Source organism: Panthera leo, chromosome B1 (assembly GCF_018350215.1).
Source record: "Panthera leo isolate Ple1 chromosome B1, P.leo_Ple1_pat1.1, whole genome shotgun sequence".
NCBI classification, from domain to species: domain Eukaryota; kingdom Metazoa; phylum Chordata; class Mammalia; order Carnivora; family Felidae; genus Panthera; species Panthera leo.
Window position 1 is genome coordinate 122,083,748 of NC_056682.1, and position 20,124 is coordinate 122,103,871.

The following is a 20,124-nucleotide window of genomic DNA, read 5'->3' on the forward strand; positions in this document are numbered from 1 at the left end:
ATTTTCATCCTCCCAAATGGAAAGTTAATAGGAATGTCCAAAGCAAAACCAAGTTAGTAATATATGCATGCTACTTGGAGATGTGGAAAGAAAAAAACAAAATAATAAGTTTCGAAAGTTGACAGCAGTGGCTTGTAGGGAAGAGTAAATGTAGGAAAAAGCAGGAAAGCAAGTACAGCTGCTTTTCTTAGGAGGCTTTGTAGAAAAAAGTTTTGCATATGTATATGCATGTATAATTTTGGTAAAAATGAAAATGAAAAATCAAAAACTGGAAAAGTGATGAACACAAAAGAATTGTTTATATTCTAGGACTCTTAAAATACAAAATGAATGAAAATTCTAAAACAAGTTTTGTAGCATCATGCAAATAGGCATATATGGCTGAGCATAACATTTTCAGTGACTGTATCATACAGGGATTCGAAAGGTACAATACTTCAAACGTCTTCAAAGTGCTCTGGAAAACTACTTGAAAACATAATGGGCGGTGTGCAAACCGTGGCAGATCAGGCCTACGTGAAATCTATAATGGAAAAGAGCAAGTGGGTCCTGTTAGTCATCTATTGGTTTCTCTTCTGTTGATGATTCTGGATTCTTTTCCTTTCTTCTCAACCCCCTTTAACATACTCATTCCAGTGCTTTCTATGTCAGCACATGGTAACCATTAAAAAGACTCAGTCTGGGTAAATTAACTCAGTCTGTGTAATACTATGGTTTGCTAGACAGTATGCTTCTGGGAGCACTTTTGGTGCCAAGAACTGTATCAGTGCCCAGTTAGGAAAATAGAAAACTCTGTATTTCAAACAAAGTAGATTTATTACCGAAAACTGGCTGCACAATTGTTGAAAAGCTGAAAGATCACAAAAGGCATGTTAGGCCACAGAGAACATTAACATTCAGCCCCTAGAGGGCTGGGAGAACAAAAAGAAAGTAAGGTTGTCAGCACTGAAACCTTAGTGAGTAGCTAATATTCACTGAAGGTTGTCCTATTTGTCAGGCACCCTGAGAAGTGCTTTAAAAGGATTATCTCAGTTTTCCTCAAACAACTCCTCGAGGGGGTACCAACAGTCATCCTCATTTTATAGGTAAGAAAATTAAGGCCAAAGACAGATAAATAATAAATCCAACTGCACACAGCTAGTAAGCATAGGGTCTGCCAAGCCATAACCACTGCTCCAAACTCCCTGTTATGACAGGTAGAGGTGAGTGTCTGTGCTGTGACTCATTGTTGTCCAACTTCCCTTCTATGAAAAGAGTGCTAAATCAAACCTATTCCTCTGGCTCAGAGCACTCTCTGTCCAATATCATTTGTGCTGCTTCCTTACTCCTCTTTTCGAACTGCAACATATGGACTAGAAGTTGGAGATTAGCTCACATGAAGGGCAAACAACTCCGAACACCCTATGTGGGATGGAAAGAGAAGAAATATGCAATCTAGGAAAAAAAGAGAGCGAGATTAAAATTTAGGTGTAGGGACATAGTTTACCTAATGAACCCAATATATTAACTGAAATTGGCAAGGTGTAAAGTCAAAGGTTTGGATGCTGGCTCAGTGCGCTTTTCTTCCTGATTTGACTTGGCTTGAGAAAAAGCTGATAGGTGTGGCTTAAAGACCCCAGATCACATGTGTGGAATGGGCAGTTACTCAAGCAAACAAAATATCTGTATAACATATCAGCTTTATCTACTCAAACAGAAGAGTCTATAAGAATTCGCCAGTCTCCTGGTCTGCAGAGAAAACAGAACGATGAGCACAGCAGGAAAAGTAAGCAAAAAAAATTTTGTTTCTACTTTTGGAAATATATTCTTACTATATAATTCACAAAGATATAGTATTAATGAATAATTTAAAATGCATATATAAATTAGAAACAATGTGTACTGAAATACAAAACAGAGTGTGTGCTTCAATACTCAATGTATATTAAACTACAGTTAAAAATAGGCTATTCCTAAATATCTTTATCAAGAATGCATAGCATCTGTACTTAATAAAATCTTTACTTCCTGTATTAAATACATGTGCAGTAGTTATAGTCAATCATAAATAGATTTGTAAATCTAACATTCTATGTTTTTAATCAAGGAGTTTTCTTTATAATAAAAAACCATAATTTAAATGTTTTTTGTAATCATATTCTTTTTGGGAACACAGGAAAGTTAGACCTGACAAAAGTTTTATGAGAGGAATTTGATTCAGAGGACTTTGAGATATACTTTGAACCTTCCTATAAAATCTCTTACAAAAGGCACACTGATTTCAAAACTTTAGAACAATCAAGATTAATAAGCAAGCCAGCATCAACATGCAAATTCTGAATTACAAGGGCCCTACTGTGCAGAATCCAGGAAATTTCCATAGAAATCCTGTGGAACAGTATCTTCTCCACACAAAAGTCAACATGGGTTTACAAAATAAAAATAATAGTGATACAGTTTGAATCACTTATTAGCACTGAGAACAGAGATAATCAGTTCTAAGTCTTCCATGGATTCATGCTCATTTGTTCAATGTGCTTAGGTGCACAGAAACGCATGTGGTCATTCAATACAAGCAACTCATATTGTTTAACCTACCTCAATTACAAAAGTCTATGCAACTGTTTCTAGGACATGTGTTATGTTAGGAGTGGATCACACCATACACTATCTTGCTATGATAACTTAAAGATTCCGAGGTTTCTACACACACTGTGTGACACAACACTCCTATATCAATTAGATTGGTTGGAAACCACATGGGTCGCCAGTTGTCAGTTTTCTTATTCCAAATCTCTTTATTTTAATTCATTACTGGTTAGTATTTACAATGGCAAGTTACATTTCAAATGAGGAATAGTTAGGAAAAAGAACAATTAAATATGCCAAAACTAAGCTTAAAAGGAGTTCAGAGAGCAAATGTGCAAACCAAATGTATTAATGAAAACAATAAATCTTTGGGTGCAGCATTAATCACTTTTAGCTTTGTGATAACACCCATTTCTGTTTACCCTTCCTGCATTATAGTCTCTTCAAATGCCAAATGGCAATAATAATACCATTTTATAAGGTGGTGTGAGAATTTAATAAATTAATACTGTAATACACTTGTAACAGTGCCTGGTACATAGAAACAATTCAACAGGGGCACCTGGGTGGCTCAGTTGGTTGAGTGTCCGATTTCGGCTCAGATCATGATCTCACAGTCTGTGAGTTCGAGCCCCGCATCAGGCTCTGTGCTGACAGCGCGGAGCCTGGAGCCTGCTTCGGATTCTGTGTCTACCTCTCTCTCTGCCCCTCCCCTACTCATGCTCTGTCTCTCTCTCTCTCAAAAATAAATAAACTTAAAAAAAAAGATTGTAAAAAGAAATAATTCAACAAATGTTAGTCACTGCTGTTATATTGTTACTGCTATTATTATTTAATCTCTTTTCACTACCATGGAGTAGTAAAAAAATAAAGTTGCATTGATCTTAATTCTCTGGACAGCCAGCTTTGTGACTTTGGGAAAATTAGTCAATTATGGAGTCCATTGAGCCTCAATCTTTTCATCTGTAAAATAAGACCAATAATTCAATAATACTGCCCTGGTAACATCATTGTGAGGTTTAAAGATCAAGTATGTAATTCACCCAAGACAGGACCTTGTAGTCAGGACTTATCTACCCTTAGCGTATTATTTCCAAGAATTTTCATATCTATTGTGGCATTGACCCTGGCAAACACCTTGAAAACTGGGGGGGATTTAACATGAAAATAAATTGTCAAAAGGATAAATCTGCATTGAAAATTTTTTTATCATATTTGCAATTAAGTCAATTCTTTCTAGGAGAAAACTCCCTTAATTTTGTAAGCTTTGCAACAATGAAGACAGCTTTATATTATAATCCCAACCACTAAAAATATGTTTTCAACTTTTATTTTTAAGAACCCCAATGGGTAAACTGTGCTAGCTAGAAATTCAAGCACACCATTCTCCCATTTTTAAATATATACGTACATGTGTACATAGGTGTGTGTGAGTGTGCGTATACAGCTATAACCTCTGAAATTTTTGTTGCAAATCTAATCTGGAAGGAATTTCTACACATAAATCAGACAACAAAACAGCACTGCCAAAGCTAACTTTCAAATGAATGATGCAAGCAAGTAGCAACCACAAGCAGTAAGGAAAACAAAGTCAAGGGAAGAGAACAGGCAAATAGAGAAAAAAAAAACTCATCCTAGGTAGGGAGGCCAATGTGCAACCGAAATCATAAAGTTAGATTATTTGGGCTTCAGCAGAGAATTGAGCAGGAGGGCAATAGCTTTTATGTGAACAGCACTAAACCTGTCAGCAAAATTATGTTGATTTAGAATTCCACACACCAGCCAACAGTCGCAGGTAAACAAGCGAGTTAAGGACATTAGGAAATATCAGGAATAAACAACCCTTGGCAAACAAAAAGCAACATGAAGATGGCCTGAAAGAATATATTCCATTTTATCTCAATGTCTCATTATAGTTAATCCTGTTTCTCTTTCCTTGTGCGATTGCTTTGCCTGTTTTTTAAAAAGGTATTTTTATTCTCTTTGTAAATCAGAGGTCCTTCCTTCATTTCTATGGGACACTTTAGGGTCCAGACATGAGGGAACATGTTGCACGTAACAAGATGAAAGTCACTATACCTGACTTTAAGAATGGGGAAAAACTAGTAGCATCTTTCTATTCAATTTCCAGGTGATCAAATGCAAAGCAGCTGTGCTGTGGGAGTTAAAGAAACCCTTTTCCATTGAGGAGGTGGAGGTTGCACCCCCTAAGGCCCATGAAGTTCGTATTAAGGTGAAACATTTTTTCCAGTTTTTTAATTTTAGGCTCCAAAAATGGTAAAAGTGGAAATAAGCAAAAATCCGTTAAAAGGCACTTTCTATATGGTGATCCAAACACTTATCGTCAAGAAAGATACAAATACAAGTTGTTAAGTTTTTAAAAAGGAACCAGGGTATATACAGTCTAATCCCAATAAAATAAAAAATAATTTACATGTTTCTACAGGAAAAAAGTATAAAGGGACGTACATCAAGATTTCAACATCAATTAGCATCAGCTGGTAGAATTTGAGTGACAACTTTCCTAGTGCTAATCTGCAATTTCTACTTCTATAAAAAGGATACATTCTTGTATATTAAGACTTTATTTCAGAAAAAAAATGTTTCACAGACTATTCCAAATTGTTTGATGAGGAAAAGATAAGTGTCCTATTCTTTTCTGTATCTAATCATCCTCCCTTTCCCATGTAGATGGTGGCCACAGGAATCTGTCGTTCAGATGACCATGTGGTTAGTGGAACAATTATCACGCCTCTCCCTGCGATCTTAGGCCATGAGGCAGCTGGCATTGTGGAAAGTGTTGGAGAAGGTGTGACGACAGTAAAACCAGGTACAGAATTCACACTTCGGGAATTCACAGTTCAAGAACAAGATCATGCAGCCTGGAAAGACCTTGCAGAAGGTCATGGCTGAGCTGGGACTAGAACATAGGTCTCCTCCTTTCTTCCCTCCCTTGCCTGACTCAGACATGTGTGCATTCATGCAATCATGTTTTCTCTCCTTTAGCAAGTGCCTATTAGATGCCAGGCACTGGGTTAGATCCCGGGAACACATAAAGATCAAGTGAGACGCAGTGACTGCCAAGGTTAGAGTTCATAAACAAATAATTTCCATTTGAGTGTTGCTGAGTACTATGTTCTGTCAGGTCCAAAGAGACCTACAAATGGGACAAAATAAGAAAACAAAAGTCTATGTCCTGACCCTCCACATCACTATATGGAAACTGTTGTGTACTGATTTCACAGGATGGGGGCCATGAGGCTTTAACTGAATCTACATGACCTACTCTTAGGTGGGAAGAGACTCATTCACTGATTTCCTCTTCCAGTATGGCCTCCCTTCTTGAACATTAAATGAACAAAACAGACTAGATGGAAGGGAATGAAATAGACCTAGCAGAAGACACCCTGCCATAAACAATATCTGTGTTATTACCTTTAACCATGGTTAAATGTGACTGGTGACAAAGTACTATTTTATCTTTAATATAGATTTTATTCTAATTTTATATTAATATAGATAAATATTTTTAAAGGGTGAATAGATGGAAATTTTATATGGAGATGATAGGCATAGAAATTTTTCAATTAGATGTTATGGCCTGACCATTTTTCTAGGTCTTGTGGCTAGGTAGCATAGGTGATTAAAAATGAAAATTTTGTCTAATTCTAAAAAAATCAATTTACCAATGGATTTGGCCTCCCCCATTACCGAATACTTAATTGACCTGTGAACAGGTCAATTGTCTGGTTTGTGTTTCAGCTCTTAATATTTCCTTTACTCAGAAATAAATTAATAAATGGATGATGGGCATTGAGGAGGGCACTTGTTGGGATGAGCACTGGGTGTTGTATGTAAATGATGAATCACGGGAATCTATCCCCCAAACCAAGAACACATCGTGTACACTGCATGTTAGTCAACTTGACAATAAATTATATTTAAAAAATAAAAAATAAATTTTTGGTAGAGTTCACCAGTGGAGGGAAAATTAATTAATAATAAACAACACCCTTACTTTTCACCCTGATCCCTTAATCATAGCAGAAAAAATAGATAATTTACAAATTAAGTTATCAGCCACAAACATTTGAAAGTCAGTTTTTATCCTTTAAGAAAGTGCCTAACTCATTGATGAGGTTTACAAAGGGATTTCTTGAATTCTTCTTTTTCCCATTTTTGTTAGTTTTCCTTAAAAACAAACAAACTTAAAAGCATAGTCACTTTGAAAAGCCAAGAAATGGTTGTTCAAACACTCATTTTTACTTTATTTCAAACTATTACAAAGTAGCAGATTTCCCTGGCATCTAGTGGAAGAATACCAGCCTGCTCACAGCTAAAATTTATGTTTACAGTTACATGAGAACATTTAATTACCGAGGCTTAAATGATATATATAAAACTCTCAAGAATAAAGGCACACAACAAAAGATAACTATTAATATGGCAGAAATATTTTTTAAATCTATGTTGTTTCTGATATTTGCATTTCCTCTTTGAGAATCTTCAGGCACATGGAAACCCAAACCAATAACAATGCTGGCTGGCAATGACCAACAACATAGTGGTGAACCCTATTTCTTGGAGACTTCAAAGACACACCTCTAATACATATGCATAAGCTTCTGGTTCTTGCTGTATTAATTCCTGGGTAGAAATTTAAGAAGAATTTGTTTTATACCCTCCAGGTGACAAAGTCATTCCACTCTTTACTCCCCAGTGTGGAAAATGCAATGTTTGTAAACACCCAGAAGGCAACTTCTGCGTGAAAAACGAGTAAGTTTCTGATACTCTCCTTACACAGGCAATGGATTTACACATCCGTTATGCTACTGTCTCATGCCCTTGTGTGTCTATGTGTTGCACTGGCCAGTCTGAACATGCCTCAGGGGACCATGCAGGATGGTACCATCAGATTCACCTGCAGAGGGAAGCCCATTTACCATTTCCTTGGCATCAGCACCTTCTCCCAGTACACAGTGGTGGATGAGATCTCAGTGGCCAAGATTGACGAAGCCTCACCACTGGAGAAAGTCTGTCTCATTGGCTGTGGATTTTCTACTGGTTATGGGTCTGCAGTCAAAGTTGCCAAGGTAGGAAAGACAATGGTTGATAAAACCAGTTACACTCAGACTATCAAGAACCAAGAGGAGAGCAATTTCTCACAGGAATCAGAGATCGTTCTTCATAGATTTACTGGTAGATTTTCCTCCTGCTATCACAATAACATTGATAAAATTTAGGGTATCAGTTATGACTGTAAAAATGGCCTCAGAAGGAATTGATGAGCATATCCTAGAAAATTTATTTATCACAGATGAAAATGCTATTGACGCTTAGTTAAGAAAAAGTAAAGATGTAATTTTCAATAATTATTCTACAATTGTTCTTTATATGATTACTAAATTTTAGAGCTGGGAGCTCATTTAGTAATTTATTGTACTGTTAACACCAACATGCATCAGGCATAGTAGGTTCTGCTAACTTTAGAGGCAACAACAGTAAATAAGATGAAGAGATCACCTCTGACTAGCATCTAGTCCATGGATCTTTTACTCTCAGAATTGGGATGAACAGTAGATTCCAAAGCCTTATATAGTGCACCTCCAAACCAAGAGTTACCAACCCACCCACTCTGTGGATCCCTACAAAGGAAGTAATAAAGCTTCAGTAATGCACTTTGCATTAATCCAGTCATTAGGGGATTTCACTGCTACATCTCATCTTCTGCACACACATGTATATACACACAGTTCAGAGGTGGTAGATTTTAAAGAGAAATTCTTTAAACAGAAATTCCTCTTCCCAAAAGTATGGAAATCTAGCAGTATTCCTTCATTTTGTGAAATGGAAACCCGGAGACATAAAGCTATTTGCCCAAGATCTCACAGCTGGTTAGTATGAGAATTGTGGTTGGCCTATCTCTCAAAATTCCTGCTGAATCTTAAACCAGGATACATAATTACCTTCACCTTTAGATCACAATTACAAGTCTCAAATTTTTCTAAGTAAGGTAAAAAGTGGTGTTATATCCCAGAGTATAGTTACTTGGGATAGGAGAAATCAACAGCCACACTGAAGGCTGATTACAGCAGACTAGGTTTACTAAACAGTCTCTAGCCAACTAAAACAATTGAAAGCATGAGTTTTCCAAATTCTGTGGCTCTAGCACTGAGTCTCTTATGCAACTGCATCATCTGTTTAAACAGATGGTCTAGCTGAGCCTAGACACAGAGCAGAAACTGAGAGCATTCATAATTATTTTCAACCATTAATAAAATATAGACCAACTTTTGATTGCATTATTGCTCATTAGTATATTTTTTAAAGCAGGGATAAAGACCCAATAAGATCACAGTGATCTCAAGCTATATTATCTTAGTTATCTGTTAAATTTCCCCTGTTCTTGGGCTTTCCTCTAAACTAAGGTTAACTCTTCTATATTTCACAGCTAATTTATGCTCTCATGATACTGGTCATGATGCTGAAAGTTAATGAAACAAATACTTAATTATTGAAGGTTTCACTGAATTATTTTTCAGTCTCCCAGAATAATCTTTTCCACTTATTATTTCATTTCCCAAAACTTTGCATTTCTGTGTTTGATATACTAAAACTGTTGATAGATTTGAGCTACTAGATTCGATTCAAGACGGGAGTCCCTGGCATTTAGGGCACTGGCTCCCAGCCTGAGTTTCTCATTGGAGTCACCTGGGGACTGGGTCCCACCTGCAGAAATTCTGATGGAATTGGTTATAAGCTGTGACCTAGGCATTGAGATGTTTTGAAGCTCCCCAGGTGAGTCTAATGTCCAGCAACGTTTGAGAACCACTCATCTAGTTCAACCACCTCAATTTAAACATGAAGCAACTGAAGCCAAAAGAGATTTGGCAGAAGGCTGGACGTAAGAGTTCGAACAGCTCCTCATAACAGAAAAGGCATAGCACTTTATATAGCTTAGGCATTTTCTAGCAATCATTTATTTTTATTTTTTTAATGATTATTTTTGAGAGAGAAAGACAGAGTACAAGCAGGGGAGGGACAGAGAGAGGGAGACACAGAATCCAAAGCAGGCTCCAGGCTCTGAGCTTTCAGCACAAATCCCAACATGGGGTTCAAACTCAATGAACAGCGAGATCATGACCTGAGCTGAAGTCAGATGCTTCACCTATTGAGCCACCCAGGTGCCCCAGTGGCAATCATTATTTAATCCATTTTTGCATTTTCTGAAAACACAGGTCACCCAGGGCTCCACCTGTGCCGTGTTTGGCCTTGGAGGAGTCGGTCTGTCTGTTATCATAGGCTGTAAAACAGCAGGAGCGTCCAGGATTATTGGGGTGGACATCAACAAAGACAAATTTGCAAAGGCCAAAGAGGTGGGTGCCACTGAGTGCATCAGCCCTCAGGACTACAAGAAACCAATCCAGGAGGTGCTAAAAGAGATGAGTGGTGGCGGTGTGGATTTTTCATTTGAAGTCATTGGGCGGCTTGACACCATGGTATGTAACATGAAATGCCTTGAGATATCTGCTTCTATATTTCATAGTATACTTTGAGGCAGTAGAATATAAATATTATATATAAATAATATTTTTAAAACTAAGGTGATTTTCCATATCCTGTTGGGTTATTCTACTTATTATTATGAGAAATCTTTAATTCCATCAGCTCAGCAAATCTGTCTCAAGTAATATTTCTCCTTTCGAGAGGAAAGAGGGTTTTTATAAAATTAAACCACTATAATTTTACTTTGTTAATTTTTGGTAAAAAAAATTTCAAACAAGTAAATATGGGTAATATAAATTGTTTTCAAATTGGCAAGTTTGATTTCTTTCTCACATTCATAATGAAATGGTTTATCAATATTTTACATTTTAAGAAACTTCCATTTTCTTTCATATATCATACTTTGGCCAGAGGAATAATGGCCAATTTTAGACCAGTATCATTTTATTAACAGAAAATATTGCATTTTTCCATTTACCATGCTGCCTTATTTTGCCACAGCAGAGAGCACAGTTCCTGGCACATAGTAAGCACCCAGTAACTATGTGTTGGGTTGAATACCTTTGAAACTCAACAATTTTTTCCACCAAAAAAATTTAAGAGATCTATATCTCATAGCACTGTTTATAAATTACATGAGATAATGCATGTAAAATACTTAGCACAGCATGACCTGTCAGATGGTAAGCTCAGTAAATGTTAGCTAGTGTTACTGATATGCAGTGCTGTTTCTGATCTTGCAGTGTTTACATAATCTTTGGAATATACATAACATTACTTTCAATGACAAATATCATCAATTGCAAGGAGGAATACATCTCCAGTTATATATATCCCGCCTACCCAGAACTCCCTAGAACCTTACTGAAAGAAAGTCCCCAGAAACCAACAAATCCCCCTTTTGAGGTTCTCCAGTAAATCCTAGTAGTAATGGTAACATGAGGAACCACCCTAAGAATAAAGCTCTTTGTAGCCTTGACTTGAGACAATATACTCACTTCAGATGACTAAAGTTCTAAGGCTATAGCTTTTCTCCTTATGCCCTTTTTCTGTTGTTTTCCCTCTATTTTCTCCTGTGAAATTAGATTGCTACTTCACTTGAAGGTACCAAATATCCAATAGCCACATGTTCTGAGGTTATCTGGTCTTCTAAACATCATACTCCAAAATCAAAGGGTTAACCATTATATATTGCTAGAGAATCCTCAACAATTCTCTTACTGTGGAATATGATTAAAAACTTGGCTGGATGAAGAAGCTTTCTTTTGAAGTTCCAGAAGACCATCAAGTAGACAAACACACCAATTTTGATGATGTAATTGACCTTAACATCTTGTTTGCCATCAAAACACCTGGTTCAAGTACTGAGTTCAAAATAGCTACTTAAAATAAATAAATAGGTAGATATGTTTGTGATGATGTTTGCCTCTATTATTTTATAAGGAAGAATTAAGCATATACAACAGATTCATTCATCCACTGTTTCATTAAAAAAAATTTTTCTGAGCATTTCCTAAAACCACAACACTATCCTAGGCACAGTGGGGAATGAAGAAGCAAAAGCCATAATCTCTTCCCTGCACACACTCACAATCTAGCTAAATCAATATTACGTGATACCATGCACCATGAGTGTGGACTATCAGAAAATTCACTTTAATGATGCTAAATATTAATTTTATTCCAGCTGGCTGCCTTGTCCTGCTGCCAAGAGTCATATGGTGTAAGCGTCATCGTAGGAGTAGCTCCTTATTCTCAAAATATCTCTATGAACCCCATGTTGCTATTGGGCGGACGTACCTGGAAAGGAGCAGTTTTTGGTGGTATGTAGTTAGGCTTGATGGCTAAATTCTTATGGACCTCAGGAGTTCTTCCCTTTTACAAGTGACAAAGCCAGTTTTTATTTTTTTTATTATTTTTTTTATTTTTTAATATATGAAATTTACTGTCAAATTGGTTTCCATACAACACCCAGTGCTCATCCCAAAAGGTGCCCTCATCAATACCCATCACCCACCCTGCCCTCCCTCCCACCCCAAAGCCAGTTTTTAAAAAGCAACATGGTTAGGGGTGCCTGGGTGGCTCATTCAGTTAAGCATCTGACTTCGGCTCAGGTTGTGATCTCATGGTTTGTGAGTTCAAGACCCACGTCGGGCTCTGTGCTGACAGGGCAGAGCCTGAGCCTGCTTCATATTCTGTGTCTCCCTCTCTCTCTCCCTCTGCCCCTCCCCTGCTTGCACTCTGGCTCTCTCTCTCTTAAAAATAAACATTTAAAAAAATGTTTTTAAAGCAACATGGTTAAATGAACTAGATACGGATATAAGGATGCGCACAGAAGGTTCCAAGACACACCTTTTAGTGTCCCCATAAATTAACTAGAATCTCTCAGTCCCACTTCTTTTATACTCATGACTGTATAAGGCACTGAAATACCTCATAGGACCCAGGAAATCCATAGCAGTCATTCATGTGTGCTGTCATTGCCTAAATTTAGGTAACTGCTAAATTTGCTCCCTAAGGGAATAACCACCCATAGTATAATTTCTCTGTGAGAGAGCTAATAATTAAGGACCCCACTTTATCTAGGTGGATTTTTAAAAAGTCTAACCATGGCAAAAGGATACTGAAACACTATCTGTTATTAACCTCAGTAATTGTAGTCTGTGGGATGTAGCACTTTCTATAAACTTTCATTTCAATTCTACTTGGAAAGCCTCCTCTCCAATTCTCCTCTTAACCTATGGCTGAATCTTAAATGATGTTATTTTCTTTTCAGGCTTTAAGAGTAAAGATTCTGTCCCTAAACTTGTGGCCGATTTTATGGCTAAGAAGTTCTCACTTGATCCATTAATAACCCATGTTTTGCCTCTTGAAAAAATAAATGAAGGATTTGACCTGCTTCGCTCTGGAAAAAGGTAGGTATTAAATTTCTTTTTTATTGTAGGTGTTGGCCAATAGAGAAAGAAGGTGAAAGAATGAAAAAAACATTGGAGTGCCTTGGTTCTCCATTAGTAGTTCAGTCTTAGGATGTAGCACATTTTACATCATATTGTGAGAAATTAAAATAGTTGCTTTGCACTTCCTGTTCTACTGAAACCAAACTATTTTGGTTACAGTAAATCTAGATGATCAGAGCCACCCCAGCTTTATTTACAAGAGAACAGTCACCCTTGCAAAGAAAAAGATTCAGAGTCACAGAGTCTTAATTATAATATGGAGTCACTGCAGCCTCTTTCTGGCCACCTAAAAAGGGTTACCATTAATGGCTATAAATTTAAATTGTATTAAGGACCTACTCATTATGGAAGGAGTTGGAGTTACCTTGGGATTTTTTTGTATACAGATACCACTAATTTTTTTCATTAAAAATTTTTAAAATTTTTTCTTTTTTCAGTTTACAAAGAAGTTTTCACAAAAATTATAGGCATACCTTAGAAATAATGTGGGTTCAATTCCAATAAAGAGAATATTGCAGTAAAGCAAGTCAAACAAAGTTTTTGCTTTTCCAGTGCATATAAAGTTATTTTTACACTATACTGTAGTCTAGTGTGCAATAGCATTATGTCTGAAAAAGTAATGTACATACCTTGATTAAAAAAATATTATCTTGCCGGGGCACCTGGGTGCTCAGTTGGTTAAGCATCCAGCTCTTGATTTCGTCTCAGGTCATGATCTCATGGTTCACAGGATCAAGCCCTGCATCAGAGATTCTCTCTCTCCCTCTCTCTATGCCCCTCCCCCACTCATGCTCTCTCACCCTCTCTCTCTCAAAATAAATAAACATAAAAAATATTGTGTTGCAAAAAAATGCAAACCATCATCTGAGCTTTCAGTGAGTTGTAACCTTTTTGCTGGTGAAAGTCTTGCCCCAGTGTTGCTGGTTGCTGACTAATCGGGGTGGGGGTTGCTGAGGTTTGGGGTGACTATGGCAATTTCTTAAAATAAAACAGCAATAACTGGGTGTTGTATGTAAGCAATGAACCACAGGAATCTACCCCCAAAAGCAAGAGTGCACTGTACACACTGTTGGTTAGCCAATTTGACAATAAATTATATTATTTATAAATAAATAAATAAATAAATAAATAAATACAACAATAGTTTGCCATATCCATTGATTCTTCCTTTCACTAGAATACTTAGAGATCATTGTAGTGTTATTAATTGGCATGATTTCAATATCATTGTGTCTCAGAAAATAGGGAGACCCAGGAAAGACAAAGAGACAGGGGAATGCCAGTCGTAGTCAGAACACATACCATATGTATCGATTAAGTTCACCGTCTTACATGGGCACATTAGTGGTAGCCCCAAAACAATTACATAATAACGGGAAAGATCACTGATCACAGATTACCATAACAAATATAACAACAATGAAAAAATTTGAAATATTGTAAGAATTACTAAAATGTGACACAGAGACATGAAGTGAGCAAATGCTGTTGGAAAAATAGTACTGGTAGACTTGCTCAACACAAGGTTGCCACAGACCTTCAATGTGTAAAAAAAAAAAAGGAGGAATAGAGTGAGGTGTGCCTGTATTGAAAAGGGGACTGCTCTTTTAAATGCTGAAGTCTTACATTTTCTTCAAAGCTGAATGCTCCCTGGACTCCCACATGGAACATGTGGGTTATCCAAATATTAAAACAATTAACATGTTTTATTTCCTGTTTCAGCCTCCGCACCATCCTGACATTTTGAGACCACACAAATGCCTTCCTTTGGAGCACGTCTTTTGGCTCCTGCACCTTCTGGAACCATCAACCAAACAGCATCATTAACTCTGTTCTTCAGGAATGCAATCAATAAATTACACAGGAGAGCTTTCCAAAAGAAGCAAAAAATGAAATGAAATCCACCTTTTTTTTAAAATCCTTTTTCAAGCAAATGTTTAAAATTCAAGTGAGAGCTAAATGCAATATCAGCTGCATAGTTGAGTCCAGTAAACTTTCCTTCTTACTCATTTTACTCGTGTTGAATTGTGGCATCCTTCCCATTGAGGAAAGGTAGGTATTTCTTGCACTTCTTGTATCTTTGCCACCCTCAGTCACTGAAACCCAGGGGAGCAGGTCCTCATTACACTTGCCCCCAGCATACACATGATGAGCTACCACACTTGAACTCTTCTATTTCTACCTGTATTTCCACTGTCTATATTTTCCTTTTTATGAAATGTACCAAAGCCCTAGGGGAAACGCTATCATCTGGGAAAGGATACGCTTAGATTTACAAGTAGAGAAGGTCTAAAATTTCTATATGCAGGGAATTTTTTTCTCTTTATTCGTATAATCTTATATTAGTTTCAGATGTACAACATAGTGATTCAACATTTATTTACATTAGGAAGTGATCACAATGATAAGTCTAGCTACCTTCTGTCACCACACAAAGTTGTTACCATATTATTAACTATATTCTAAATTCAAGGAATTTTTTAGGGAAATGTCACATATTTTCATATGATAGAAGGAGGTATATTTATTACTTCTTATACTGTTTGCAATGAATATATAATTATTCTTTTAAAACAGAAGCAATTTCATGCTACATGTGATAAATACGAGATTCAGATATTAAATATGAAAATTAAACTATTCCTAGAACCAAATTCAAAAATCTGTATTTTTTACTCATGAAAGTGCTTTATTGGCTAAATAGTTAATTATTATAATTAACTGAAAATGAGTCATAAGGTAATTTAAAAGTAATATGGTGGCTTGAAGTGTAGGGATGGGAATGAAACAGCTATGGACACAACATATAACTAAGAAATGGCACAAACATCCAAAGAAATATGTTTTCTAAGTAAACATATGTGCATATACAGATGTGTATTCTATAGAAATTATTTTTAAATTAGAACTTTTCTATTAACTGCCACGTCTTAAATCTAGAATTCTGGAATTTAATTTTTTGAATATGTAAAAGCCTATAGTAGTCATTTGTTCATGCTTTCCCACTCTCAAGGGAAGATTTGCATTTTAAGCTTTATCTCTAAATATACATAAAAAGCTAAAAAGCTTACTCCTTTAAGGGGTGTTGTCTCTCTCCAAAAGTGTTATTTGCTTCCATGTCTACAATTTGTTGATATTGTGGAAAGGACTTAAAACTTAGTGCAAGTGATCTACCACTTAATTGTGACCTTAACTGGAAGTTACTCAACTTCTCTGAGCCCATTTTATCCTTTAAAAAAAAAAAAATTACTCTAAACACAAGGACCACAAAACCTTTTTTTTTTTTTAAGTTTGAAAGATTAATTTAATGCCTTTGGCACACTTTTTACTGTAGAGGACATATGGTATCAGCATTAACGGGTCACCCAAATACAAAGAACTCTAGATTGTGACAACATTAAAGGTTTATCCCAATTCTGCAGAACAGCTTTTTAAAAGATACTATGGGGGCCTCAAAGCTGCGTGCTTCAGATAGAAATTCTCCACAGGTTGAAATGCCAAAATCCAAAATCTATGTGTTGACTCACATACTTTGGTCCATTGTAACAGAGCTTTCACCATCCAAACCAATGATGAAGCACTGTGCATGCACCCCCACCCCCCCACCTCACCAGGTGATTTTGGGTTCCCTATAAGCCAGGTCAGAGCAGATAACACCTTCAACACCCCTGTTTGACAGACTGTTCACAGTTTCAGACCAACCCCTCAGTCATGATGATAGTGGAAGAAGAAAGGGGGTATCACTTTTTTACCAGTGTAGAAATGGGGAGGTGAAAGTAGATTACAAACAATATGTGAATCAGTGTGATAAAATGATGCCTGTGTCAGCTGGGCTTTCGTTGAACAACAAATCAGCAACTCTTAACAGTCAGCACAATTTACCTAAACACCCCTGAGGTGGACCATCAACTGTGGACTGTCCCCTAATGTCTGTGCACTGGGAATGCATTGAGAGATGATGTACATTTGATAAATCTCCATGAAATAAATTGCCAGAAAATTCTAACTTTTTAACTATGGAAAAAAGATTAAAAATTTTTGCTTAGGTCATGCCCAAATTATGGACTATATTTCTTATTTTTAGAAATCATTCTTTACTTTTAAAATTTTAAAAGAAAAAACTGAGGTACTGATAAAGTCCCCATGTGTGTGTTCTCTTCTGTCCATGCTGCCAGGAAGCCAAATCAAAAGCCACAAAAAAAAAAAGTGCTCGAGAATGTGTGTAGATGAGAAAGTGATTTATTTACAGATCAAAGTCTTTCTTTCATGAAGCTACCAAACTTTTTCATTCTACACCTGAAACTAATATTACACTATATGTTAATTGAAATTTAAATAAAAACTTGGGGGGGGGGGGGAAAAGTCACCGTTTTTTTCTTTGTTATGGAACTCAGATTGTAAAAAGGAAAAAAAAAGGTTTTGTTGCATTTTTGATACTGGATTGAGGCTTTTGTCTTCTTTTTTCATATATCTATGTAAAAAAAATTCTGTCCACTCTTTACTATGAGATTAGTATTACATTGTAGGTAAACAAAAATTTGTATTGCTTGATAAACTATTATAAATTTAAAAAGATTTCTCTACCTCAATTAACTGAAAGTAATGGATCAATAAACCTATGAAAGATGCTTTCATTAAAAAAAAATTACTCTACCAGGACAATACAGCTTCATAAAGATTAGACAGGATGATGCTGTGAAAGGGCTCTGTCAACTATGGAGCGCCATGTAAAGGTAGGACATAGTTTAATTGTTTTGTCAAAGAGGCTGAAGGAGATATTTAGGGTGAAGGCGGCCTTCAGAACGTCCCTAAGAAAACACCCTGAAATACTGTGGATCCCATATTACTCAGTGTGCCAATGTTTTATACTGGTGCTGCTGATAAGAGATCCAGAAAAAGAGAGTATGGTTCTAAATTTAAAATCACAAGAGTGGGCATAAAATCCTTCTGGTTTCCCAGAGGCCTGTATTAATCTCCCACCCTCCTTCCTCCCAGGTCATGGGTAGCAAGTAAAGAGTGGGACATAGGTGGGCATGTCAGTATATTCACAGAGTGGCACAGTCCTCCATGGGGTGTCTGGGGAAGTTGGGGGTAGGTGCCTTCTGCATCCAGCACTGGCTATTTGTATTGACATTGATGGAAAAGGAGGCAAGTTGAAATCAAAGTATAAAAATGGAGTGGCTGGTATCCTGATAGGCCTATAATGGTGCATATACTCAGGCTGTACTGCTGGTCTCCAGCAATAAAAATTTTAACTCTAGAAACAAAAATTTCCATATTCACTGGCCTCCCTTAAGAAAATATAACTCTTAATGTACGTACTTACTTTTAGCCAGCCATAACAAGCTCGATCAAAATTAAGAAAATTTTCAGTTTGCAGAGTAATAATTTCATGTTGACGGTTTATCTAATAGCTCTGATAAAATGACACAGTTCCCCCTGAAATATTAAATAAACAAAAAGCAATACAATTGAACTCTTAACTAACCTTTGCCATTTTACAAATCACATAAGCTGGTTTAGTATTAGAAAGAAAGTCATTTGGAAAGATTCATTAGAAAATCACTCAGAAGTTGAAGCAGAGTGAGAGCAAGTCTGTATTTGAAAATTACATTTCTTAGACATTTGACTAGTTAATTCTGTTAAATTATTATTGCACAAATAATCTCTATTAAGTAGTCTTGAAAAATGTTAAAGTCACAATTTTATTGATGTATATTAAGTTCTATTTGTCAAATACCTAGTAATATTCAGGAAACGGGTCAACAAATAAAAAGAGAAACCAAAGTAAGTGGGGAAAGTATAAAGCAGAATTAGAACACAATACTTGGGGCCAAACACTATTTTGATGAGGTTAATGGTGATATATGTGGACTTGGTTTGACCATTTTATTCACTTGGGACCCAGTGTCCAAAAGACCATCTGCACAACCCTATCAGAATCAAGAGAACACAGAAGTTGCTTAATAATTCACTAAGTTACCTCATAAACAATGATAACTAGAGAGAAAAACCATTTGGTTTCCTTGTCTAGACTTAGTCTTTCAGGCAGTTGGTATCTCAACAAATAATTCAGTAGATTTATTAGAAATGAAAGTATGAAAGATCACCAGATAATTGTTACCTAAATATGATGCTTAAAGACTGCCACTCACCCAGAAACCAATAATTTACACTGTTTTTGAACATATTCAATTACCTTAAGGGGTTATAACTACAATTTCAAAGCAAACAAAATTTTAGTTTATTCTAAATTTAAATTATAAACGTCCCAGGAAGGAGTTAAGATGGAGGAGTAGGGAGATCCTAGGCTTGCCTCTTCCTTCAAACACAGCTAGATAAATATCAAAACATTTTGAACACCCAGGAAATCAATTTGAGGACTGAGAGAGCAAAAATGCACAACTGGAGGTGAAAAAAACACCACATTGTGGAAGGCAGGAGCTGCGGAGAGTTGACTTGGGGGAGAGAAGAGCTGTGGGTGCTGCAAATGGGAGGGAGCTCTGATAATGGAGAGAGAAGTGACAGAGAGAGAAAGAATGAAAGTGTGTGGAGGGAACTACATATGAAAAACTCTTCCCCGAGATTGAAGGTAGGGGTCAAGATGGCGGAGCAGCATGGAAATTCTCTGATTCTTTTATCCCTGAAATGCAGCTAGATCAGCACCATACCATTTTGCACACCTAGAAAATTGATCTAAGGACTAACACAACAATCTGCATAACTTGAGCCACAGAACTCAGCAGGTAGGCAGCACAGAGAGGTGAACTGGAAGAGAGAAGCTGCAGAGGGCAGGGAGATATTTTGTTTGCAGAGAGAGGACGGAGTGAGGGGGGAGAGTATAGGAAAAGCCCTCCCCCCAAAAGCAGCTGGAGAGAAAGAAAGAGTGGAAACACCCATAAGGAACTGAACAAGAAAAAGAAAAAAGGAGAAAAGAGAAGGTTTCATTACCATTAGGACTCTATAAGCAGGGAAGCACAGCATCAGAAACTCTGTAGCTCAATACCTGGTGGGGCTCTGGTGGGTACAGTGAATCCCCAGGAGCAGACAGCAAGGTCTGAGGGCCATATGGGGAGAGGCAGTTCCCTGTCAG

At 36.8% G+C, this 20,124-nt stretch overlaps 1 protein-coding gene across 1 annotated transcript; it reads left to right on the plus strand.

The window, feature by feature from the left end:
• Positions 1 to 1,740: 1,740 nt before the first annotated feature.
• On the plus strand, positions 1,741 to 15,516 carry LOC122217062 (alcohol dehydrogenase E chain). Its single transcript, XM_042933962.1, has 9 exons — positions 1,741 to 1,765; positions 4,700 to 4,801; positions 5,260 to 5,398; positions 7,257 to 7,344; positions 7,442 to 7,661; positions 9,807 to 10,067; positions 11,762 to 11,897; positions 12,851 to 12,989; positions 14,754 to 15,516. The coding sequence occupies exons 1-9, from the start codon at positions 1,748 to 1,750 to the stop codon at positions 14,776 to 14,778; spliced, it is 1,128 nt and encodes a 375-aa protein (XP_042789896.1). The 5' UTR covers positions 1,741 to 1,747; the 3' UTR covers positions 14,779 to 15,516.
• The last annotated feature ends 4,608 nt before the right edge of the window (positions 15,517 to 20,124 follow it).